Source organism: Serinus canaria, chromosome 1 (assembly GCF_022539315.1).
Source record: "Serinus canaria isolate serCan28SL12 chromosome 1, serCan2020, whole genome shotgun sequence".
Classification (NCBI taxonomy): Eukaryota; Metazoa; Chordata; class Aves; order Passeriformes; family Fringillidae; genus Serinus; species Serinus canaria.
Genome location: NC_066313.1, coordinates 110,867,777 through 110,894,239, shown reverse-complemented (window position 1 = coordinate 110,894,239; position 26,463 = coordinate 110,867,777). Strand labels below are relative to the sequence as shown.

The window sequence follows — 26,463 nt, the reverse complement described above, 5'->3', positions numbered from 1 at the left end:
TAAACTGATATAAAATAATAATGGAGAGTTCTGAGGTTTTGTCCTGCTGGAACAGGGTTACTTTCTAAATGAGATGTTCCTTGAAGCTGGAAAGAGTGACACAGACAAAAAGAGATGAGGGATAAGGAGAAGGAGAAGGAGAAGGAGAAGGAGAAGGAGAAGGAGAAGGAGAAGGAGAAGGAGAAGGAGAAGGAGAAGGAGAAGGAGAAAGGAAAAGGAAAGGGAGAAGGAGAAAGGAGAAGGAAAAGAAAGGAAAAGGAAAAGGAAAAGGAAAAGGAAAAGGAAAAGGAAAAGGAAAAGGAAAAGGAAAAGGAAAAGGAAAAGGAAAAGGAAAAGGAAAAGGAAAAGGGACAGTACTATAAAGTTCCCTTTTCTGAAGTGGAAATAATCATGTGTACTGCACATACACTAAATTAATTTACATCCCACTATTGCTTTACTGTGCTCTCTTGATTTAAGTTTATTTAATCTTTGTTAGCAAGGCGTAGACCCAACTTTTGATGACATTGCAAATATAAAAATAAGCTGCAATAGATCCTGCTTTCACTTCCTCCCCCAGAAACCAATATTAAACCCATCAAATACACTGCAAACAGCTCCCATCTCACAAGTGAAACTAATGTATTCAAAGCAGCATTTGTATTTTAAAAGATTAGTCAGAAAAATTAGTAGGTTTCATAGCATGAAAACCAGGTAATGTAGAGATCTAAGCATGAAATAAAGGTAAATATTCAAGAAAAATCAAGACTGTAAACTATATCTTTGCTGCATTTGAAACCCATTTGATTCAGATCAACAGTAAACATCAACACTCAATTGTGGGCATGGTTAGTGGTTAGTCATTACTCCTGTACCACAAGAATTGAAGTAAAAAATAAATAACTTATGAGAACACTGTCCTAACACCATTTCTATTAGAACCTATTTTATGTGGCAGACTTTGAGATGTAGAACCACTTTGTAATTTTAAGAAAACACCAGAAATAAATACATTTGATAAATTTCTATTCTATGAGAGTGGTGTGTTCTGACAAGAATTTCTGGGCTAAATGTCCAAATGCAATTCCTGTGTCCTCCTCAGCACAGCAGGGCCAGGAGCTCCTGGAGCTGAGCAAGGGCCTGGAGCAGCTCCGTGCCCAGGGAAGGCTGAGGGAGCTGGGGCTGCTCAGCTGGAGAGGAGCCCAGGGAGAGGGGCCTCAGCCCTGCCTGGCCCTGGGTCTGTCCCTGGGTCTGTCCCTGTGTCTGTCCCTGTGTCTGTCTCTGTGTCTGTCCCTGGCTGTCCCTCTCTCTGTCCCTGTGTCTGTCCCTATGTCTGTCCCTGTGTCTGCCCCTGTCTGTCCCTGTCTGTCCCTGTGTCTGTCCCTGTGTGCAGAGGTCAGAGTGATAGTGGGGCCCTGGAAAAATGCTAAGATAAACTCTGAAATGTTAAGCCTTGTGTTTTACCTGCGTAAGTAGTAGTAATTAAAATAATTATTGTATAATCATAAGAAGAACAATGAGAAACTGTATGTTCCTAGTCTAAGGTGGCCATGCTTGGCTGAAATCTATGTATACTATAGAACAATGTAAGTTTAATAATTAACATGAAAGTTATATAATGATAGAATATAAAAGCGTATCCATCCCGAACCTATGTCGGAGTCAGATTTGGGTCTGTACCCCTGACACCCAGAGCTCTTCAATAAAAGCACCTGCATAGAATCATTTCTCGTGATTATGTGTTCCTGAATGCTAACAAGAGCAGCCCAGGCTCTGCTCCAGGCCCAGCCATGGCCCCAGAGCCACGGGCAGGGGCTGAGCCCAGCAATTCCCCTGCCCAGGAGGCACAACTTCTGCCCTGGGACAAAGAATTGTGAACAAGACTGGAGGAAAAGGCCTGAAGCTGAGCCAGGGGAGGTTCAGGATGGAGATCAGAGACAGGTTCTTCCCCCAGAGGGTGCTGGGGCACTGAAGAGGCTCCCAGGGCAGTGGTCATGGCCCCAAGCCTGCCAAGAAGCTCAAGAAGTGTTTGGACAAAGCTCTCAGGCACATGGTGTGACTCTTGGGCTGTCCTGTGCAGGGCCAGGGGTTGGACTGGATGATCCTTGTGGGTCCCTTCCCTTGTGAGTCTATGATTCTAAACCACCAGTAAAAATGATTTCCAGAATATTTCCTCCCAGCTTAAAACATTTTGGGATTATGGTTTATTGTCTTTGAGCACAGCAGGGTTTGAAGGATCATGCCAAATACAATATACTGACATTTGTACTTTCTCAGTGATGGTTGTTATGAATGGATTATCTGTCTAGCTGGTGTCAATCCCTGCCACTCCACCATCTCAGATGAAGGAGCAGATCAGATATTAATTTCAAGTCTTGTTTCAGCAATGTTCAGAGACAGAGGAGCTGCAGCCCTTGATCTGAAATTACCTCTGTGGCAGTTTTCTGACCACGGTTGGCCAAATCTGGACACAGAGTTCATTGCAATCTGAGAGCCACATAACACCTCTGAATAAAGAGATAATTTAACAGCACACAAGAAATATTAGTGTTGAGGAAGGAGAACATGCTAAAATATCTGTGGTTTTATAGTACTAATCTGTTCCAGGAAGGGAGAAAATAAAACAGCAGCTTCTGAATCCCTGAAGCTTTTGAAAAACCATGAAGATGTGAAGACATTTGTAAAACTAAATTGTCCCAATTTTCTTGAACTGATTATTTTTCAGGAAAGCCTCAATAGTCTGTATCCACTACGAAAATTTCCCCAGAAAAAAAACTTCTGAAAATAAGCCTCACCCATGTTCCCTTTTCAGTGTTGCCACTTGGGCATCAAAAAGCTGAGAGAGACAGCTATTTTGGGGAAAAAAAAAAAGGCAATAAATATGAAACTGTTGATACAGCACAGTCTGTGTGCACTTTGTGGGAGAAAAATCTGCTTTACCTTTCTGCAGGAAACACTGCTGTGCAACCAGCTTTGAAGAATAAAAAAAGGGCTGCTAAATTGTTCAAAAAATATTTATTAAAAAAAGAAAAGAAAAAGAGAGAGAGAGAGAGCTTCTTACTTCTCCTCTTCTCCTTAAATGAGAGCATTGCAAAGATTTGCATACAAACCCTCTTGAGTATTTGTGCTGCAGCACATCTGGCAATTTTCTTACAAGAGAATTGCCACGGGCTTGGCGTTACCGCAAGGAGCAGGGAGCATTTGAAGGAAGAAAAGGGATATTCCAGCCTTCTACCAGCTACCTTGAACATACTTCATGTTTAATTTCCCTCTGTTGCCAGAGGCACTGTGTTGTTATGACAGCTGATCTGCCATGGAATAGCTGTAAAGGAAAATCAACAAAGGATCGCTCCAGCGATTCTCGGCGCAATTTATCGGCGCTCGTGTCTGGCGGCTGCTGCCGCCTGTCGGGGTAATGACACATGATGGGTGATTAAAGTGCAAGTCCCTAAATCAAAGCTGTGCCAGCAGTTTGAAGAGGCAGAAAACAGCATTTAGAGCCCTCTTCCTTTCTGGTTGTGGGAGGACCTCATTAGGGAAAGAAATGGGCTGTTTTGTTAACAAGAGGGAGCGTCTGCATCCAGGGAGATCTCATCCAAGATTCACTCACGGCGTCTTTTGGACTGTGCCATTTTGTGAAAATAAACAATTAGAGTCATGAAAAGAAACAATTAGACTCATAGGATCATGGAACAGTTTGGGTTGGAATGGACCTTAAAGACCATCGGGTTCCAAACGCCCTGCTGTGGGCAGGAACACAAAATTAAAACATGAAGGGCTTTAAGTTCATCAGCACTGACTTGGAGTTGGACAGTTTATTCACAACCTCATGTTTAACACAGTTTTTACCTTTGATTACCAAGAAACTGGTGGTAAAAGAGGAGACAGCAGCCTGTCATGAGGGCAAGGGCAAAGGATGGCAAGAGCAGCTCACCAGCTCAGCAGAAGGACTGACTGGGGCGTGACAGTAGCTGCAATTCAAGGAAATTATTTTTGGTTTTCTTTGCCTTTGCCCCACTCTTTCATTCTCAGGACATATGCAAGCCATCTAGCTAGAGATTTTTACCAGTCTTGGCTAAATTTGTCCATTTCACACAGGTGCACCCTACTTGAGATAACTGCAAAATAAGGATGAAGAATCAAATAAATGAAAAAGCCTTAAAAAAAAAAAAAAGATGGCAGAATGTCAGAAGAAGAAAACAGTAAATCAGGGCACACAAAAAGAGAAGGGAGCTTTTGTCTTGTTTTTCTACAGAAAATAGTATTTACAATATTACAGACTGAGAAAAATGGAGCAAAGAAAGATTAAGAAATATCAAAATAACTGGGCTCAGGTGAATTTGACATAGCATTATTGCTATCCTTCTTATAAGTGTTTTTGGAGGTATTAGAGACAGTGATTTTAAGCTTTCTTTACCACATATCATGGATAATCTATCTTTGCAAATGTAAACAGGCAATGCCACCCTTACTGACACCTTGTGGGACACATGCATTTTAATGAGAAATTGGCTTTTTATACACAAACAAAAGTAGCAGTCGGGCTGATCTCAACATTCCTGTGCTCTCAGCAAGGAATTATTTTCCCAAAGACTAAAATGAGCATTTAGAGGCACCCTGGTGAGCAGAGCACAGCGAGTTCTCCATCACAGCTTGCTGGCTTTGCTGCTGGTGTCGCAGCAGAGCAAACTCATTTGCCTGGTCAAATGGAAATTGTCCCTTTATCCTGCCTGGATAAAGCTTCACAGGCAGAGCTTTCTATCCATCTCAATAAACAAATGCTGCAGTGCTTCTGCCATATGGTGGAACAACTGTTAGCTTGCAGGAGAAAAGAGCTCCACACCATCCAGTCTCCATCCATAAGCATCTTCTGGGTTTATTTGTGCTTGTTTTTGTTATATTTTATTTCTTTTGCAGTAGCGTGTGTGATTGAGGTCTCTTTGCTTCATCAGTTGTCTGAAGATGGTGAGGAACAAATCTGGCCTGGAAAAGGTCATGGGCTACATGGGCAAGCAGCAGTGTCAGAGAGACAAGGGCAGCAGAAACACAACGTGGTGCAGGAAGAGCCTCCACGTTTCACCAGTTTTACCAGGCTCCCTTTCCCCACCAGCCTCTTCTCCTGGTATTCCATCAGCTCTTGTCATAGGCAACAATTTTTGAAGGTGTTTTTTTTTTTAAGAAAAAAAGTCTAAGTGGTGAAACTTGGCATTGAAAGAATTAGCTGGGATTAGCATTTCCTGCTGGAAGGAGCTGTGGATCTGACTGACAGCTTTAGGTTTATGTATTAAACACGTATAATGCCAATAGCTAAGCATATTTGAGGGGAAAGTGAATGAAGCAATTCTGTTTTCTTGGCAGACAGGATTTGTTGGAAATGTTTTGATGATCAGATTGAAACTCGTGAGGCTCCACACTGTCACAAAAAGAAGTGATAGATTTAAGAAGGGGCAGGGCTAACGTGGTTGCCTCCAACAGATTATTTACACAGGAGCATGCATGCCTTAATGCAAGCTTGCTTTTCAGGAGGTCATTTTTTCATTCTATCACATTATATACAGCCCCTAAAGTGGAATTAGTAAGTGTGACATTTATTCAGATGAAGGCAGGCAGTCTGTTTAAAGCAGTCATCTCTTCCCCTGGGACTCCCAGGCAACCTTTAAATAATTTTAGTTCTTCCCTTCATGTTAAAGGCTCATTATCCTCTATAGAAATTCTTCAGAAGTCTTCTCATCCCAAGAACCAGGAGTCATTTCTCAAGACAGCACTAGATTCCTTGTTCCAGATCTCTCATAACTTTCTAATATTGTGTGTCTTAGTGAATATGGAATTTGGGAACTACTAATCCTTGAATCACAAGAAGAGAAAAATTCACTGATCATGATTTTTATGTCCATTCCTTGAAAAGAAAGGGAGCAGGATAATAGCTGCTAAATGAAAATTTTCTGCCCCGTGGTTCCTGATTCAGCATTGATGCTGGCAGCTTGCTCTTTTCACATTTCTGATGGTATTCCTGAAGCCTCTTTCTTTTATTTTTTATTTTTTACTTTTCTTTTCCTCTTTCTTTGCACTACCTTCTCATGCACTTTCCTTTCAACCGAGAATTTGGGTCAACTCCTCTGACACAAAGGTGTCACTCAACAAACACTGAGGCACTAAATAAATGTATATTTGGAATTATTACAGTTTCCCCCTTAGCATTAAGAGTCTTGTTAAGCAAGCCGAGCTGGTTTATAGCTTGACATAGGTTTTCACTAAATAAAAATCCATCCATTTTAGAGGTGGCAAGTAATGGAAATAGATTAAATCAATTTTCATCCTGCCCAATCCTCAACTACTGAAACAAAAAAACTCCTACTCTCTTTTGGCAATAAAGGTCAGCCTCTTTTTTGTTTAGATACAGGCGACAGTGGAAATTCTGGAGGAGTAAAGCACCAGCTCATTTTAGAGATTTTTAATAAGATCTGTGAAAGGTAAAACTTCCTGCAGCAGGGTTACTAACAGAGTAGGTAAAAACTTTATCAGACATGGAGGAGAAGAATCTCCTGTGCACGAGTGGGTTTATTTCCAAGTTCAGTGATGCCATCAGTGGTTAGCACCTGCATGCCTGTGGTATCTGTGGCACAGGGAACAGAAATGAAGGAATTAGGTGTAGAGGGACTGCTGCCTGTTTTTTCTTTCTGAGGGTCAGTCTAATTTCATGATCAGTGACCAAATCCATCTGAGCCACTCTGCTTTTTCTATCAGATTTGAGCTACTGCTCTTGGATAAGCCATAAATAGACTTAAGGAAGGTGGGAAGGCAATTTGTCACAAGGAGGCCACAAAAATATGCATCAATGATAACTCTTGTTTATGTTTTGGAAGATGTTCCTTCCTTACCAACTCTGTCACCCAGAAACAACTGCATGGGCCAGGTCTCACCCTCCACCTCTGCCTAAAGAAGGCATTTAGGGTGACCTTGTGGAGAAGGATCAACTAATCGAGAATACCATGAGTTTCATGAAGGAAGACCAATGTTTTTATCTAGAGGAGGACTAGAGGACCAAGATCCAGGAACAGGATCCTGAATAGCCCCACAGAAAAAGGAAACAGTGAATGAAGAGAGAGATGAAAGGCAAATCCAAACCCTCACTTTGGAGTCAGTCCACCTGAGCAGGTGCAGATATTATGAGCCACATCCACACCACCAGAAGAGGGGATCCAGCCATAATGCAGCCCATTTCCCCAGAGCATCTTGTCCTTAAGGAGTGTTTGATGGAAGCTCAAGCTCTGCCCCTTCCACACACACCCCAGCACCCTCCAGTGCTCTGGAGTGGACTGGTGTCAGTGTGGGTGTGTGAGGGGCACAGGCTGCTCCCTGCTATCTCAGAGCCAGAGGGGTTTTCATTAGATTCAAACAGCAGCTGGCTCCCCAGGGAAGCTCCTGCTCTTATTTGATAAGGGATGCTCTTTTATCACACATGAAACTGCATGCAGTGATCAGACAGGCAGCGTGCATGGCTGCCAAGCAGAGGGAAGCTGGCTCTGGTAGAATATCACAGCAGTGCCTCGCTCTTGCAAGGGAAGGTTGGCCCAAAAATGGCCAGTTCTGCAAACCACAGAAGCTGGAACTTCTACCAGACGACAAAAAAAAGTGTCCAGTTAATGTATTTGCTGGAGGGATCATCATGTTTTTTTTTTTAAAGCTGAAGTCACTATGGTAAATTAGAACAGAGGGGACATCTGAGATATTTAGGCTTGCAAATATTTGACACTCTTAAAATAACTTAGTTATTAATTCTCAACAACAAACAACACCCCTCAACCTAAACATTAATGGTCTAAATTGCACTCTCCAATAGAGAATAAATTCTATTTTTCTTCCTTTCTGGAAAAAAACCCCTCTTTTTTACTTTTAAGGGCAAAACTTTTTCAAGGTAATTGGCATCCCAGAACTTCAAAGCATTCTGTAAATCTTCAAAAACCCTACAAACATGAAAGTGCATAGTGTGGTAACCTCCTTCAATACTGGTCTGACAGGTCATCCAGGAACATTTGGCAAACCAATCTATCATTAGTCTCTTTTTTTCTCTAGTGAGAGAAATTATATTATCTCTACACCTTTTTTTCCTAATATATTTCCTCTATTTTCTAAACTATTGGTGTTTCAAGGAATTATAGCTAACATGCAGTTGAAAATGGGCTGCTTTTGTCTCTTGTGCATGGAAAGTACTGCAATTAGAGCTTGTGCAATTAGATGGATTTTCCAAAAATTACCTGGCTAGGGCAAAATAAGTGCTATGGCTGTATCTAGAAAATCTTGGAGTATGTCATATCTTGTGGTATCTACCTGTAGTAATTGTACCTATAGTTTCCATCTATGACACATTGAGAATTGTTTAAGTATCTTTTTGATCCACATTTCCTTGAGCTTCTGAGATTTATGACAATTGCTGTGGGGATTTCTCCTTTGTTATTTTTTCTTGGTACCCCTGAACAACTTTCTTATTTTCCCTTCATGATTCAGGGATAGCTTTCAGTACAGTTTGTACCTGGTACAAATTTGCTTTTCTTCCTATACCAAACAAAGGTCTTTATTAACCATCCTAACTTCGAGGTGCTACCACACACAGCTGAAAGCCAAAATTAATTCAAAAAGCAGCAAACCCAACCTCTCCCCTCCCAACCCCATTCCCTTCCCTCCAAACTACGGATGCAGTAAAGCCTTTTTTCCCTCAATGGCAATATCTGGATCACAGAGAAGCGTTTCAGTTCTTACTTTTAACAGTGAGGTACATGGACTTGCTGACGTCTGCTCCCACATCATTGCTGACCTTGCAGAGGTAGTATCCACTGTCTTCTTCCAGCACATGTTTGATCAGCAAGGAGCCGTTTGTGAGCAGCTGGATGCGACCGTTCAGCGCGATCGGCTGGAACTGGGGAACCCCGGCGCCTGCAGCAAGAAACCCGTGGGGAAAGGTTAAAATGCACCTTGTGGTTTTATTTTGAACAAGGCACACAACATAGCTTCCTGTTCTTAGAGGCTCAGTGCAATGAAAATGGTTTTTGATACCATCATAATGAACAGGATGGTTCGTTACTGTCTTAGGCTGGGGGTGTGTGTTCTGTTTCCATCTGTTAGAGAAGACAGAAACACAGCAGAAGCACCAATGCTTTAATAGATGACCCTCAAGTTTTTTTCAGTGTAAGCACTCTCATAATTCATGCAAATATTTGCTCTCATTGGGCCAGAGTGTCCCAAGTTTTCCTGAAGGAGAAGCAGGAGCTGCCAGTGTTGGTGAGTGTGGGACAGCTCAGAGTTGAAGGTCAGTGGAAATTCTCTCTGCAGGTTCAGAGACCCCTCCTGACAACAGCTGGAGCCTTCACAATCCAGACTCCCCTCCTGCTTTCTCTTTCCACTTTCATAGATAGAGCTGCTTTTTAAAAAAGGACAACAGTCCTCTGGAAGGAAAATAATCTCCTGTTTTAGGGTGGGGGTGTGTGTTCCATTTCCACCTGTCAGAGCTGGGTCAGTTCTCTGCTGTTCCTGGGGCAGTTTGTTCTTTATCTCTCCCACAGCCCATCCTCCCTCCAGGAGATCTCTGCTGTCCATGGCCAGGGAGTGTCCCTGCAGGGCTGATCAAATTCCACCATCCCATGGGAGATGCTCCGCCCAAGGGAGGAGCCAAGCATTCCTACCTGGATCCAATCTGCCCTGGGAACAGCCCAGCAGCCTTTGCCCCCTGCATTCCCAGAGGAGCAGCTTTCTGCTGCCCTGCATTCCCAGAGGGAGAGCAGGCCCATCTCCAGCAGCCCTGGAGCTGCAGAGGAAAACTCCCCCCTTGTGCAGGATCCCTGCTCCAGCAGAACCACAGCTGGCACTGCAGGAGGGCTGAGCCCCCCTGGGATGGGGCTGTGCCACCAGCCTGAGCCCCCCTGGGATGGGACTGTGCCACCACCCTGAGCCCCCTGGGATGGGACTGTGCCACCACCCTGAGCCCCCTGGGATGGGACTGTGCCACCACCCTGACACACAGGGGGCCAGGGCGTGGTCTGACTCTGGCAGTGGTTTTTCCTTCTGTACTATTATATTTGTATTTCTTCTAAATTTTCCTAATAAAGAACTGCTTTTCCTATTCCCATATCTTTGCCTGAGAGCCCCTTAATTTCAGAATTATAATAATTTGGAGGTGGCGGTTTACATTCAAGGGAGGCTCCTGCCTTCCTTAGCAGACACCTGTCTTTTCAAACCAAGACTTTTATCCAAACTGAATTCATTGCATGAAAAGAAGGAATGTAACAGCAGCAATAATTTCCCGATATTAAAGGGGCGAAAGGAGCACCAAGCAGAAGAACCAGGAAGGGGGAGAGAGGAAATGAAGATTTTCAGCCCTTTCATGGGTGAAAAGGCACATTTGTTGTACATTTAGAGGCTGATGAATTATTGACAATTACAGCTGAACAGTCATGGCAGTATGCATCCCTAATGTAAACAGCAAATGAATTTCTTATGACTGAGAGGGATGTCTGCTGTAGTAAACATGGCACACTCAGGGGACCTCGAGGCCCTTGTTTATGAAACCCTGGATAACATGGAAAACCACATCAGTGACTGTTCCTCTTGTTTCCTGCTACAGCTGATGGACTGGTGACACAAAAAACTGTTTCTGTTCTGCCGTTTTTGCAGCCAGGATTTATTGAGAAAGGGCACTGTAAAAAAAACCTCCAAAAAATCCACAAAAACCCTAAATGAAACAAATAAACCAACAAAAACCTCAGACCACTGATCAGACATTTTTGTCAGGTTGTAAAAATAGAAGGTCCTTAAAAATGGAAGGTCCATAAAAACAGGAAGCCAAAGATTTTTGTATCAAGTTTTAAGAAAGAACCTACTTTTCCTTGGAAATAAGATCCTGGGTAATTTAGGGAACAGGAAACAGGATCCTGCTGTACTGTCATTAGTTCAGGTTCCTCCAACATTAAAGACTCCCTAAATGTATATTAAGACATATTTCTTGTAAAAAAGGGGTTTACAACCTACTTTGGCAGCAGGACATGGGATTTTTCAGGGAAGTCAAAATGTGCTCTTCTTCAATGGAATTCTCTTACACCATTTTCTATACAAAAAGTTAATATCTGTCAGCGTTAATCACTATAAACAGTTGGCTGAGTCAACCCAGAAGGAAATAAGGTGAATAAATATTATGGGGAATTTTTTAGTGTAACATGGTGAGCTAGAATGAATACAACAACTAGAATATTAAAAAACAAACAAACAAAAAAAACCCAGACAGGCATATCAAAAACACTTCTAGCCCTAGAATAATTTGCTTTGGGAACTTATGGCTACACTGAAGGCCTGGTGACCAATAATATGAACTTAAAAATTTTAAAATGATAATGTTTTCAGAAAAATTCAGTTGCCATTGTTGATTTTTCACCTGTTTTAGTCTCATGCCTGTCCTACTATTCTTTTTGTCAGTTTTTTTCTTTACCAAGAATTTTTTCCTGTCATTTAGCTGGAATGCACATTTATGCTTTACCAACTGTAGATGCCTGCCATTGATTGCCCACTCACTTCATGTGTTTCTTCACATGAAAAATCGTGGGAACAATTTAGTGTTCACAGAAAGGAAAGGGCTGATAGTCTTGAGGACAGCTACTGGAAAAACTGGAAAATATTTTGTGCAGCAGTTTGCAGTGTTTTCTTAATCTGCACACACATTTTTAGTGCTGTTGCAGCCGAAGTCCTTCCTGAGCAGGAGAGAATCTTATCCCATACATCTGCTTGGATGAGTCTGAAAAGAGATTTATCCAACTTCTCCATGATTCTACCATTCCAAGATGGGTTATTTATCTCCTCACAGTTAATTACAACTCATCTAGCTTGGCTTGTGCTCCTTCAGCACATAAACAGAATAAACCAGAATTACTTCTTTGTGGTCTTTATTCAGGACTAAAATCCCACATACCACTGGGATTAATGGAATTTGGAACTCTGCACCCTTCTTGCAACAAACCCTAATTTATCAATAAGAGCACAAATAGTCTTTAACATGAACTTTGCTCTCACCCTTTTTTCTTCAAATACAATTTGAATATTTACAATTACATCCTAAGAAGACCAAAAATTACATGGAGCATTGCATAAAGATTTCCTTTCAACAGCACCTTGTTTTGTTTTTTTGAGGAGTTAACTCATTTAGATTGGTTACAGAGTTTGCAGAAAGTGTTTTTTTGCTAAAACCTACCAGAAGACAGCTGCCCAGAAGATGCAATCTATCAAGCAGCACATTTTAACTAAAAAGCAGTCAATTTCCTATAGTTACTGAGGGTCAAGTGGGGCCACTTTTAATGTTCTGTTATGTGAGGAGAAAATGTTGAAACATTATGTAAAACTCATACTGAATTACTGCTTATGCTAATGCTTCCTGACCTTCCTTTTTTGCTGAAAAGATGTGATTGGCCATGTTATCACAAATTTTGAAGGGGGGGAAAAAAAGCAGCCAAATGCTGCTGGTGAAACTTGTTGGTTGTTTCAATTAAAGCTGTGTCTGTTCTCCCCCAGCCATCCCTTTCCTCCCTTGCCTGCTGAGCTGACACAGGCTCACAGGCACAGCCAGGACATCTGCAGGAGAGAACAAAAATCCATCCAGCTCAGCTTTGTGTGGGACAGTGACCATCACTTTGTGCTGGGATGTTGGAACCCTGGCTGCTGAGAATTTGAGACTTTCAGTGCTGCCAGGCACTGACCCCAAGAGAACACTGCATTGACCTGAGGGCCTGGAGAAGCTTCCAGAATGGGATGAGAGAACTGGGATTGTGTGTGTGGAGTTTGGATAGAAGTGTGTGATATCCCAGGGTGGGAAACTCAGAGTTTAAGGGTTTAGAATACAGTCATAGAAATAAAGCAAAATGGAGGTTTTAGGCCAGAGGCTTCACCTTCTTCTCAATGGGTGTGAGTGGTTTTGTGTAATTGGATAAAAAAGTCCCCATTGTGGGCATGGGTGGTTGGTTATTGGGTTAAAAGTAAAAATAATTTAAGTGTCATTTCTTAATTGGAAAATTTATCCTTAAAAGGCCTTGTAGACAGAGGTGGGGCTCCATTTTTAGTTTGTTAAAGTGCTGCAGAACTCAGGGTTTGTGAGACTGTAACAGAGATAATAACTAATAAACATCTGAATCCAAACAAGAAATACTCTGTCACACATTTAATCCCAACCTTGGCAAAAAAGAAGCAAAGAATCCATTACTGGGAGAGATGATTTATGAGGAATAAAACACGACTGGTATGTCCCTCACTGGACCCTGCTGCTCGCTGGAAACTTGGAGATTAAAACAGCAACTTGGGGGTGAGTGGGTGTTATTAAGGCAGAATTAGGTTGTCCCCAGTGGTCCCCACAGGAATCCTACCTTTAGAGTACTTCCAGACAATGGTAGGGACAGGATAGCCCTCGGCAGAGCAGTTGAGGATGACGGCTTTGCCATAGATCCCGTCCTGGTCGCTGGGCTGGACCACAAACCTGGGGGGCACTGTGGGAAGGGAGCAAAGGGAGACATCAGAATTCCAGCAATTCATTGGCAATTTATTGGGTGTCTCAAAATGGCAGAGCAGTCACATGCAGAATTATAACACTTCATAGCGAAAAGTGAAAATTAAAACCAGTTTTTGGCTGATCCAGTAACACACTCACTAAGGTTGGTTATACCAGATAATTCACTTTCTGTGCACAACCTCAATGTATTTCTTGCCAGGCATGACAAAACCACTGGTCTTTACCGGACACCAAAATAAGTTTATAAGACCTCTCCATGGGAGAGTTTAAAAATGGACTAGTAGATAAATCATATTATTGTGCACAGAAAATACCAAAGGTAGGTTTGTCAGATGTCTAAGAACAATGGAATTTTTTCATTTGTTTTTTTATAATAGTGAACTAGCAAGCTTTAGAAAAAAAGAAATAAATTATTTGCTATAAATAACCATAGCAAATAATGCTTTTATTAGCAATCAAATCACTTAATATTAAAATTAGGGTCTTTATAATAACTTCTGATGGGACTTTGCCTTTCAACCTGCCAGAGAGAGCTTCAACACAATTTGCTTGCAGTAAGTTTATAAGAAATCTTATTTCAGTGCATCAATGTACACATAATAATGAACTTATCCCAAAGTAGCATAAAACCACTGCAGTGAGTCTTCCACACGTACGTATTTATACATAAATAAAATAAGAGCTGCTTATCTCAAGGAAAAGCTCCACATGTTCCAAATACAGGTAAACAATGAAGAAAATATCTTGTGACAATGTTAGGTCCAAAAATTTGACATGAAACCCTGATTCTAAATGTCCAAGTCTCAGCAAAACCTAAACATTTGACAAAATCATGAAAAAGAGGCTGAAAGTTGTGAAGACTGTGGAAAATCCCATGAAAATTTTGAATATTAAAAGTGATTATTGCTTGTATTATGGTCAAAGTCACAGTATTTTGTTGACCTTCTGCTCTTCGGTTCAGAACACGGAAGTGTTAATATCCAAGAACAAAATAAGTCAATTAATTGTGTTTTTATTTTACATATTTTTCAGTATGTCGTTTCTCACAGGGCCACAGAGAGTGACTGAACATGTGACAGACTTTTTTCTTCTCAAATGATTTTTTTTTGCCTTTTTTTTTCTTTTTTTTTTCTTTTTTTTCCCCCTTTTTTTCAGCAACACATGGAGTTCCAAGGCAACACAGGAGAAATCTTAATAGTTCCTTGCTCTCCTCATCCCACTGGAAAATTTGAAGCATCATGGATTCCCCAGGTCCAGGCAGTGCTAAATTTGTCTGAAAGTTGAGGAAGATGGAACAAAGGACCCAACCATCCATCCTTGTTCTGATCCACCCCTGAGCTGCCTCTCTAGAAGTGCCAGAAATTGAGAAGGAATGTCTGGTAAAAGGTTTTAGCACAAAAAAATGCAAGGGAGCACAGAGGGGGACCTCAGCACTGGAAATATTTTCCCTGGGGCCTGAAATAGTTATTAATGCCCAGTAAGATGGGACTAATTATCCATCAAGAAAATCTGTGCAGCAGAAACACAGCAGAAGCACCAATGCTCTAATAGATGACCCTCAAGTTTTTTTCAGTGTAAGCACTCTCATAATTCATGCAAATATTTGCTCTCATTGGGCCAGAGTGTCCCAAGTTTTCCTGAAGGAGAAGCAGGAGCTGCCAGTGTTGGTGAGTGTGGGACAGCTCAGAGTTGAAGGTCAGTGGAAATTCTCTCTGCAGGTTCAGAGACCCCTCCTGACAACAGCTGGAGCCTTCACAATCCAGACTCCCCTCCTGCTTTCTCTTTCCACATTCATAGATAGAGCTTCTTTTTAAAAAAGGACAACAGTCCTCTGGAAAGAAAATATTCTCCTGTTTTAGGGTGGGGGTGTGTGTTCCATTTCCACTTGTCAGAGCTGGGACAGTTCTCTACTGTCCATGGGGCAGTTTGTTCTTTCTCTCTCCCCCGGCCCATCCTCCCTCCAGGAGATCTCTGCTGTCCATGGCCAGGGAGTGTCCCTGCAGGGCTGATCAAATTCCACCATCCCATGGGGAGATGCTCCGCCCAGGGGAGGGAGCCAAGCATTCCTACCTGGATCCAATCTGCCCTGGGAACAACCCAGCAGCCTTTGCCCCCTGCATTCCCAGAGGAGCAGCTTTCTGCTGCCCTGCATTCCCAGAGGGAGAGCAGGCCCATCTCCAGCAGCCCTGGAGCTGCAGAGGAAAACTCCCCCCTTGTGCAGGATCCCTGCTCCAGCAGAGCCACAGCTGGCACTGCAGGAGGGCTGAGCCCCCCTGGGATGGGACTGTGCCACCACCCTGAGCCCCCCTGGGATGGGACTGTGCCACTACCCTGAGCCCCCCTGGGATGGGACTGTGCCACCACCCTGAGCCCCCCTGGGATGGGACTGTGCCACCACCCTGAGCCCCCCTGGGATGGGACTGTGCCACCACCCTGAGCCCCCTGGGATGGGACTGTGCCACCACCCTGAGCCCCCCTGGGATGGGACTGTGCCACCACCCTGAGCCCCCCTGGGATGGGACTGTGCCACCACCCTGAGCCACATGGGCCAGGACATGCTCTGACTCTGGCAGGGGTTTTTCCTTCTGTACTATTACATTTGTATTTCTTTTAAATTTTCCTAATAAAGAACTGTTATTCGTATTTCCATATCTTTGCCTGAGAGCCCCTTAATTTTATGATTATAATAATTCAGAGGAGAGGGTTTGCATTTTCCATTTCAGGGGAGGCTCCTGCCTTCCTCAGCAGACACCTGGCTGTTCAAACCAAGACATCCCCCTAACTGGACCTTTTCCTTCCTATGGCCAAAATGCAAAGCCGTTTATTGCCTAACTACAGAAATGCTCTTTGTAACACAGCTACAAGAAGCAGAAGGAACCAGCAGTGATAGAGGCAAGAGATACCTCTGTACTAGAAAATATATTTACTGCTGACAAACACTTTGGCTTTCCAAATGGCTGCCACGCTGAGAAACATTTATTGTAGGTTATATTAATTTACAATAGGTAAACTTTGAACATGAAATCCCAGCAGCAACAGCTCTGAGCAATCAGCCATCCTGTTCTAATTATCTGCTCAGAGAAAACATTTGTTCCAGTAGCTCCTTTCTCACTGTCCTGTGTTTGTTTCATCCCCAAACACACAATGAGGTCTTTTCCAAGGCAGGTGAAAAGCACAGTTAGCAGCACAAATAGATTTGATTTTGTACAACTTGCATGGAGGCATCAGCTTGTTTCACCTGAGTAGCTGTGAGTAAATTTGTGTTTGCATCTTCTGAAAAATCAATTACAAGGTGCTTATCCATAAAGAGGGATAAGAAACCGAAGCACAACATGAACCCACCATTCTTACAGGTAAAACCAAATGAAGCCACCATTCTTACAGGTAAATGATGACAAAAGATGCAATGGAGTGACTGATAATTACCGTCCTCCTCTACCACTGAAGAGGGTGAAGAGCAGAATGTCTTTTAAACTCTGTCTTCCAATACAAAATTTCTGCATTTTGTTTTATTTCCCTTCTCTTTGAAAAACATTTTTTTATATTCTTCATTTGCTATGGATGACACAGGCAAGAAATGCTAATTTTTCAGGAAATAGTTTTATTAAATGAGCAGGCATATGCAGAGAGTTCTGGAAAAAGTTAAGCAAAACTGCTTAGTATAGAAAAAATGGAATCAGTCTTTAAAATAATATTTGCATTAAAGTTATCTGCTGAAACACAATTTTTGTGTAATCCCATTGGGCACATATAGAAAGAAAAAGGATGAATGCCAAGTGGAAATATTCTTTGGGCTTTTTGGTGGAAATTCTGCCACATCCTTCCACATCTTTTAAGAACTCACAGGGATACCCATGGTATGTTGTGCCTTTAACAATGACAAGCTCTGAAAAAGGCTTTTCATCACATTTATATCGCTGTAATTTTGGTTATATATAAAACCTAAGTTTTTGCTCAGATATTATTCTCTATTCTAATTATTACTTTCAGTAGAGAACAATACTAGAATGGTGACTGCCAAAATTAAATTTTGCTCTGTAGCTCCAGGACCAGGTGTATCATCAGAAATCAGAGAATTTCCTTCTTTGGATCCATAGACAAAACTTACGTGACAAAACTCAGCCCACACCCAGTAATAGAAACAGTTTCTATGTTTAGTAGAGCTTTGGCCATCCTTTTGCTCTGGTTAAAAAATGCCAACTGCTGCTCTGGTTTTGGAGACACAAACCCTTGCCACTTAGTCTTAACACTGCCAATAGAAATCTGAAGAGATGCTACAACAAAATAAAACGTACTCATTTATTGAGCTTTCAATTTTTTTCTGTGTTGCTGTCTAGGTAAAGCCAGAGGATTTTTCTTCTTATATAAATGATGAAAAAGCAAACAGAGCAGACCTTTGCATTATTTTTTCTCCTTGCTCGTTTGCTTCTCAATTTTATTTCAGTTTAATAACTTGTTCTGTGCTATGTGCTGCCATAGTTCAGAACACAGTGCTGTTAAAAAAACTTGTTCTAGATTTTGATACTTAGGTTTAGATTATAAACCTGCATTCACTTTTTCATTATCTTTCAGGAGATCATTAGCCCTTAAAGAAAATATGCTTAGCAAGAGTTTAACCAAGGTAATATTTCTGATATGTTTGAGTTAATAGAAAAAAGTAAACAATTTCAGAAACTCTCTGAAATTACTCTTGAATGTGTCTGAACAGCTTGACTTTTATCACCTTCCTTATTTCAGAAGCACAGTTCCTTGAGCCTGTGAAGGAGGGCATTTAAAATTGCTTTAACAGTGAGTTTCTGGAAGGCCTTCATTCAATGCAGTCCACAGGGCTGTGATGAGAGATGAGCTGTTGAATTATTTTGGGTAAGAGACATAAGTTGACAGATGCCAACTCTTTAATGGCTGAAGTCAAATGAGGTAAAAGGTCAAAAACTGAAGGTTAAAAGGAGTTAAAATACCCAAAAAAGGTATTTTCTATATTATGGTTATCAGTCTTAGGCTCTCACTGAGGGGAAACAAAGGATGAAGCAATCAGAACAGGGTTCAGCACCCCTAAATCCTTCTCCCAGGGCTGCTCCATCTTTTCATCCCCAGCCTGGATGGATCCTGGGGGTTGCCCTGACCTGGTGCAGCACCAGCACTTGGTGAAGTTCAACATAGGAGATCCCTGTGGTCCCACATCCCCTCCCTGGTTTCAATCTGCTCTGTGCACATGCAGGAATCCCTCCTGACCTGCCAGGAACCAGGTGCCAAACTCAAACATTCCTTCCCAGACTTCAAATCCCTGTGAGCACTTCTGGCTCCCAGAGATCAGTGAAGCCCTCTGGAGAGCAATTCTGAAGGCTCCTGACATGAGCTCCTCTGGTGGGCTGCTGGAGTGAGTTAAGAAATAATCTGTGGCATCAGCCTGGAATGCAGTGTTTCATTTTTACATGGAATATTTGTACTTCACATTTGGATCCCACTGTCAAAATGATGGAGGAAATTTAATCAGCCAAAGCAACCCTTGATGTATTAATGAATGAGATCATTAAACACTGTGCTTTAGCAAAGATGAGCAGTTATTAAATGTGGTCATTGGACCTAAGGGGTCGATTTAGCTGGGTTAGTGAAACCATTTGCTCTGCAGTTCAAGAAAAAAGATGAACTTTTGCAAAGTGACACCGTGCCTAGTGGTTTGTGTTGATCAGCTTTGGCTAATGAATACATTAAATAAGTGAATCTTTTAGGAGTCATCTTCAAAGCCACAGTGTAAACACCAGCAAAGAAAGTAAATGAGTTTAGACACCAGCTCTGGCCTTAAGTCTTCCCTCCCTGCTTTTCTGTCCCAAACTGCTTTTGCTGCATCATCCCAGCACCACCATCAAACATCACCAAAAGGGTGGAAACTCTCTTACCATCTGGAAAATTCAGGGACTCCTCATTGTGGGCCTATCTAATTATATTCAACACCCCTGGCAAGTGCAAAATGAAAACACATTTAATGTATTAAATGCATTATGGGGGGTTATTAGATATCTAAAGACATTATTTCAATTTAAACTTGTGATGTGTTCACTAACAGCACATATGAAATCATGATTTATGCATCCACTACTATCTTTGAATTCCCCTTTCTGGTAGTATCAGAAAAATTTTGAACTCATTATACATCTATCAGTTTTTTTCCTTTTGGTTACCCATTAGAATTCTTTTCACTGCTTTTTATTTCATAAGTACTTAATTTTAGGAAACTCTACAGAAATGAATAACACATGATAAAGTGTATATAGATTTTTAATCACTCTTAGATGGAAGCCTTAATGAGTAAAGTCTTGATTAATTCCTTGTGATGATTTAAGTAGCTGACAGAGAAGATATTTTCCTCATTTCTATCTATGGCTCTCAGGATAGATGGCTGACAGGATCCTATCCTTTCCTTTTTCTTATTGGCATGACTAGCAAACCAAGTGTGCCAATAAATAAATAAATAAAAAAAAATAAAATAAAAATAAAAATAAAATAAAAAAATAATAATAATAATATAATAATAATAATAATAATAATATAATAATAATAATAATAATAATAATAATAATAATAATAATAGTAAAATTTGTGAGGTTTTGTGAAGCCCTTCTTCCTGCCAAGTTTTTAATGCATTTCCAGAAGATCTGCAGACCAGGATCTGGCAGAGTCTACGAATTTGAGAAGGAAAGCCCTGTTCTCACTCACTTCCACTTCCTACTGAGCTTTCAAAAGACATTCCATAAACACTGGGACTATTCAAGCCTGCTTTTCTGTGGATTTGTATCTCATGCTCAGGGAGTGATCCCAGTTGGAAGAATTCTTCTGCTGGCAGGAGGTTTTGTCTGTTTAGATTCTCTGGTATTACACCCAATGTTTCCTATCAGTCACCTCTTAATGTGAAGTTTGCAGAGCTCAGCTCTACTGGAGGTGTTTCCCCCCCTTTCAATTAGTCTAAAATTAGCCAGTAATTTGTGGAGAGAAGCACTGACAGCCCCATTTCCAGAGCACTTGGCTCTGTCTCATTTCTAGGTCCTCACCAAGGGGGTCATGGCAGAGAGAGCTGAGATTGCCCTGAGATGATCTCACCCAGATGTTCCAAAGCTTTATTGTCCCACTTTCTCTCAACTGCTGCCTTCCACCTCCGGTGTGAAGCTGTGGAAGCTGGCCATCCTCTTCCTCTGATATTTAACACAGGGAGAATCCAGCCTGGCTGGCCAGGTGTTTTTGGGGCTCCTCATCACCACTTGGTTGCTTTTATAAAGCACAAAATAATTGGAACTGTGTGAAGATTTGCCATGAAGTGCCCACAGAATTTAAGCAACCAGTTCTTGTTTTCTTTTTGCTGTTTAACACCCCTGGCAAAATGGCAATGCAGCTCAGATATGAAAAATAATATTTGTAGGACAAATATAAGGAATCTATTTAATAGACTTTAAAAAGGAATATATGATGATGAAAATAGTAGATCTATGTGATCTCACAGAAGATATTGAGGAAAACGTATCTGAAGATGTAAAGATGATGAATTTAGGGTTTGTGTATGGGATCTGCAGAAGTTTGTGAGTTCACTAATAATTCAAATGAAACAAAGAGCAGTTGGGCTGTGCTTCTTCATTCACCTTAGGAATGTCTTGTCTTTACATTCTACTTCTAGTCCTACCCATGTACTGTAAAATGATGAGGATTCCCATTTAGTTTGGAAACACAATGGCCTGCACTATTTTAATGTCTGCTTTTGAAATGAATACAAGGACAGTCTAAATAAGAAAAAAGGAATTGTGTGGGTAACAGTCATATTTCACCCAATTTTCCTTTCCCATTCACTGTCTGCTCTCATATCAAAATGCACAGAATAAATAAGATTTTACCAGAACACATCTCCCAGCATTTAGGATAGCAACATTTCAGTTTCAAGCACACTGCTGAGAAACCCTCAAACAATGGGATTAGAAACAAGAGGAATTAAACCACCACTCCTCCCTGCATTTTGGAGATAAGCCACTTAGATTATTTAGAAAAATATAATGTTTCAGTTATACAGCACCTATGAACAGAAAGATGAGGAGAGATCAGAAAGCCTGGGGAATAAACAGGCAGCAGGAAAAACAAGTCTGAATTGAAATGTGCACAGGTCAGGTTGGATGCAAAGGAGGAGTGATCACAGGGACTCTTTGGTGGCTGTTTGAGCTCTGCCCTCTGTGGGATGAGGCAGCTGAAGCAGTTCAGTGCAAGGGGAAGAGGTCAGGTAAGGGTTTTGGCAGAGAATTCAGGTCAGACACGATATTTCCCCTTCCTCTGAGTGAGAGCTGTTACCTCAGATGCACATCCAAAACTGATTAAAACATTATCATTTAAAGTGACAGGGAGAGAGAAGAGAGAAGAGGATTTAAGGAGGCTCTGCAGAGCCATGGACAGAAGGATAAACAAGGAGGGGAACATGATGTAGCCTTCATAACTTCCTAAAAGTTGCAGGATCCAGGATTGCTCTCCAAGGCCTTGGGTAAAAGAGAGTGGAAAGATCCTCACTATCATGCCCATGGGTTTTTACACCTCATCAGGAGGTGTAATTAGAGCAGAAAGCATTTGAGGGGGAAGTAGAAGTGAAAATTGAGGTGTTGGGGTCAGGGACAGGCTTCCCAAAACTCCTCTGCTGGACAAGAGGGGAAAACTGATTAATGCCTGAAAAGGCAGCAAGAGGCAGATGTGTCCTGGGAATAGAGGTCAGGGGAGGAATTACCCACAGACAGCAGGAGACAGGGAAAGTGCAGTTCAGGCAAAGCCAGGAGAAGTGAGGGCATGGCAGGGCCTGTACCCATCAGTGGGGACAGGGCAGAAATCCCTGCCCAGAGCAGAAATCCCTGCACTCATGGGTCTCAGTGCTGGTGAGGACAGACAGTGGTGGCAGAGAACCTGTTCTCAGTTGGTAAAACCAACCTGGGAGTGCAAAATGCCTGTAGGAATCCACACAGGGCTGCTGCAGATTCATTCCCATCACTTCCAAAGATGAATCACAGCTGAAAACCAGGGAAAATCCCAGCTGGTTTTAGGTGCAGCATTTCTGAGCAGGGCAGACACAGACAGCAATGTGAAGTTTTCAACCTTCCCTTCTCCAGCAAAAGAGGAGGTGAGGAAAAACTCTCATTATTAGAGTGAGGAATAGGGTTAAAATCTAGCAGAAAAGTTTAGAAAGGAATAATTAAATGCATGTAGTTAATTAAACCACTTCATTTAAGAATTACTAAATAAATGAGGAAAGTAATAGGCACCTGTTCTGAGTAATCTTAAGCAAGATTAAAATCAGTGAAATTTAAAAAAAATAATGAAATATTTATATCAAAGCTAGTAGAAAAGTAATGAATATGTTTACCACTGAGTTTTGGGAATACTAGCATTAAAAAAAGTAAGCATATTGGAAAACTAAGGAATGATTCCTTAAGGATAACATTAATACACTGGGAACATTTGACTTAAAAGAGTTCTTCAGAATCTGGGATGTGAAAAAACCCTGGGAAAGATTGCAAAAGTCCCCTTAAGATTTTAAGGTTTACTTTGGCAAACTTGTAGGAGGGAATATAAAATGTAGAGATGTGCAGCAGGCAGAAATTACTGAGGTTTCTTCTAGGATGATTCTCTTTCTGAGATGCCCAGGAGCTTGGTAGCAAGAAAGGAGATGGTAGAGAGGGAAGGGTCTGACTGAGTTTTTAAAAACAAAAATTTGAAACACTTTCTTTCTTGGAAAAACTCCTAGAAAGAAAAGGAAGCAATGTGCTTTTGTTGAAGTTGTGCACAGTAAGTTTGAAAATATATCACAAGGAATAATCTCTAAAAAATTTGGGTAAAGTGTGACTAGAAAGGTTTTTTCTACATAAAATATTTGCTTATTGAATGCATATTCACACCTATTTCAAGGCAAAATGTTGTGAAGTCATCACTGGTGTGTGAATCCTGCTAATTGCATAATAAACACAAACCAGGAAAAGAGCAAGGTAACAGCAGAGTCCTTTCCCCCTGAAGTCAACAGCAATATTCTGTTTTTTTACTGACATAATGTTGTAGGAGAGAGTGGTCTAAATAAAAAATGGGTGTCATCAGACTAAAACAACAGCACAGAAGAGTTTGATTCAGTTTCATAGGCCTGATCCCAATGATTAAATTTCCCAGGAAGTCACTCCTGTGGCTGCCCCACCCACCCCACACCCTCCAGGGTTTTTTATTAGTTTCAAGACTTTTAGATAGGAGAAACCACATTACCTTCTGTGCTTCATTGCTCTCTGTGCTCTCTGTCACAGAGTGAGGGATTGCCATATTCCCCTCTATCACTGTCACCACTTTTAATGAAGGGATGGGACTATTTTGGGGCTAAGAACAATTTATTGCTCAGATAAACATCAGTCTCAGAGGCTGTGGGATTTTACAGGAGCAAGCATTTGGCCATAGCTCAAGAGTAGTCACAAGGTTTTTGTTACAAGACAATATAGAACTGTCCAACCCAATAGACAGTTGCCACAGGGTTTATTTTGTGTTTCTAACCCATCACCTTTACTCACTTCTACTGCACTTTGGATACTTTTGTCCAGTAGGCTTCTGTCTCACATGCACACATTGGCTTCTATTATAACTCCTAAACTCTTAGCTTATTCTATACAACCACACCCCTACATTATAAACCCTTCACCATCTTATCAGTAAATTTCCTCACTTACTTAAGGCATATTCTTACTTACAACTATAGAAATATAAGTTTATGATTATTCTGCATAATGTCTATTTATTGTATTTTTATATCAATCCACGCTTCTCCCAAGGCTGCAAATCAAACCCTTCTGTGTCTGTGGAAGTTTCTATTTTACTGATTCTCACACCCCTCTGTTTCACACTTCCCATCTGTGGAAACCCAGGAATATTTCTCTGTCTGCTCTGGGGTGCCCTGACCCCCAGGGCAGCACTGACTTTGACCATCATCCATGGAGAAAGTTTCCCAGATAGACTGGAAAGTTTCAAGATAGACTGGAATCCCCAAAAGTGTGAAATAGATTCTAGAGAGCAGTGCAGGTGTGTCACTGGGTGAGAAATTGAGGGTTTGGGGTTTTTAGTGTGTTGTGGATGGAAGCAAGATGGAGGGCACAGGGTGTGGTCCTGGGTTTCTTCTTCACCTTCTTCTTCCTCCTTCTCCATGGGTTTGGGTGGCATTTTGTAATTGGGCAGGAAAGTCCCCATTGCAGCTCTGCGGGATCAGTTATTGGGGTAAAAGGGAAAATAATCCAGGTGTCAGTTCTTCAGTGGGTAGTTTAGTCTTAAAAGTCCTTGGAACAAGAGATTGTGGCCATTTTGTGCCTTCTAATGAAAAGCTGAGAACTCACAGCAGTGAGACTGTTTTACTGATAAGAAATATAAACACCTGAGTCTGAACATGAAACACCATCTCAGGTGCCTTCAATCCAGACTCAGAGAAACCCACACCTTGTACCCTGGCAACTGGGACCCCACCCCCATCAAACAGATACCACCACAAAATACCGATGAATCCCGCTTAATTGGCGCCTTTCAAAGCACCAATTTCCAATTTCACCTCCTCACCTCTGACGATTAATTGGCTTTGGTGCTCCACAGCTGCTGCATCGTTCCTGGCTATGCAGGTGTAGTTCCCATTGTGCATCAGGGACAGGTTGGAGATCCTCAGGGAGCTGGTGAAGTCGATGTTGTCGATGGTGACGCCCAGGCTGGCGGGGATGGGCCGGCCGTCCTTCTGCCAGGTGATGGTGATGGGCAGGTCCCCCGAGACCACCACGCAGGGGATGAAGACCCTCTGCCCAATGGAGAAGCGAGGGAACTCGAAAGGCTGGATGAAAGGTGGGACTGGAGGGAGAGAGGGAAAGAGGGAGCTGTTGAAGCTACGGCCTTGGTTATGGGAATAACACAATGGGGCAGGGGTGCAGGGTGGGGTTGATGGCTTTAGGTTTTAGCTTTTCTGGTTTTCATATATTTTAAAATTTTAATATTTTAATATATTTTTAAAATATTTCATATATTTTAACATGAAATAGTTTAATGTTTCATATATTTTTTTAATCTGCAATTCTTTAGTGTATAGCTATGAACTCCATATCCAGTGTGAGCTGCTGCTTTCCCAGTTTGGGCAGACACAACAATTCCTCTCCAGGCCTGGGGATCAAGGACACCTCACTGCCTCAGGCCCCGAGAAATGTAAAAAAAGTTAGTTGGAGGGAGCTAAACTGGGCTAAATGACTTCATTATCTGAAGCTGTAATTGGAAAATTAACCCCAATATGCAAATGGATCAAACTTATAAAAGTGTGAAAACCTGTGGCCCATCATCCAGTTTGGGTGTAGCCCCTGGGGGCCTTTGTCTGCCCAAAATGTACCTGAAGGCCCTTCAATAAATATAACTGCTTTTCATTCCTCAGTTTTATTTGACCTCTATTTAGGTAGCCCAAAAAAGGCATCAGGATATGCAGAATCTACACCTCTGACAGCCATAAAGCATTGTTTAGCACGAAAAATCACATTTTTGAAAACACCTTCTTGTATTTTGGCCACCCAGTGCATAAGCAGAGATGGAAAGAAGGGGAAGTCCTGGCTTCTAGAGACACCTGACCTCACTGGCAGACCCCTACAAAAGGATCAAGCAGCTCTTCCAGAAATCACAGCACTGCCAGCTCTTCCAGAGATCACAGCACCACCAGCTTGAGCCTCTGCAGGGCTGCCAGCAGTGACATTGCCAGAAAGAGCTCAGCATCTTTCAAGGTGTGGTGCAAGGGCCTTGAATAAAGGTCATGGAATAGACCTGGAAGAGGCTCCAGCTTTGCTTCTGGGATGTGATGACAGGGACTGTGAGCTTCCTTAACTGCCTCTAGCAGTTATTTCTTAATGTTTCAAGTCACAGTTCTCACTAAGATTGCAGGAAGGGGAAGTACTTGTAGG

The 26,463-nt window shown here is 41.8% G+C and overlaps 1 protein-coding gene across 1 annotated transcript in view; it reads right to left on the bottom strand.

Annotated features, from left to right (window-relative positions):
- Positions 1 to 26,463, bottom strand: part of DSCAM (DS cell adhesion molecule) — a 386,044-nt gene that overhangs the window by 137,737 nt on the left and 221,844 nt on the right. The window contains exons 7-9 of the mRNA XM_030234233.2: positions 25,100 to 25,378; positions 13,371 to 13,490; positions 8,737 to 8,910 (exon numbers count right to left, since the gene is read on the bottom strand). Coding sequence (XP_030090093.2) covers positions 8,737 to 8,910; positions 13,371 to 13,490; positions 25,100 to 25,378 — 573 coding nt within the window. The remainder of the gene's footprint in view (positions 1 to 8,736; positions 8,911 to 13,370; positions 13,491 to 25,099; positions 25,379 to 26,463) is intronic.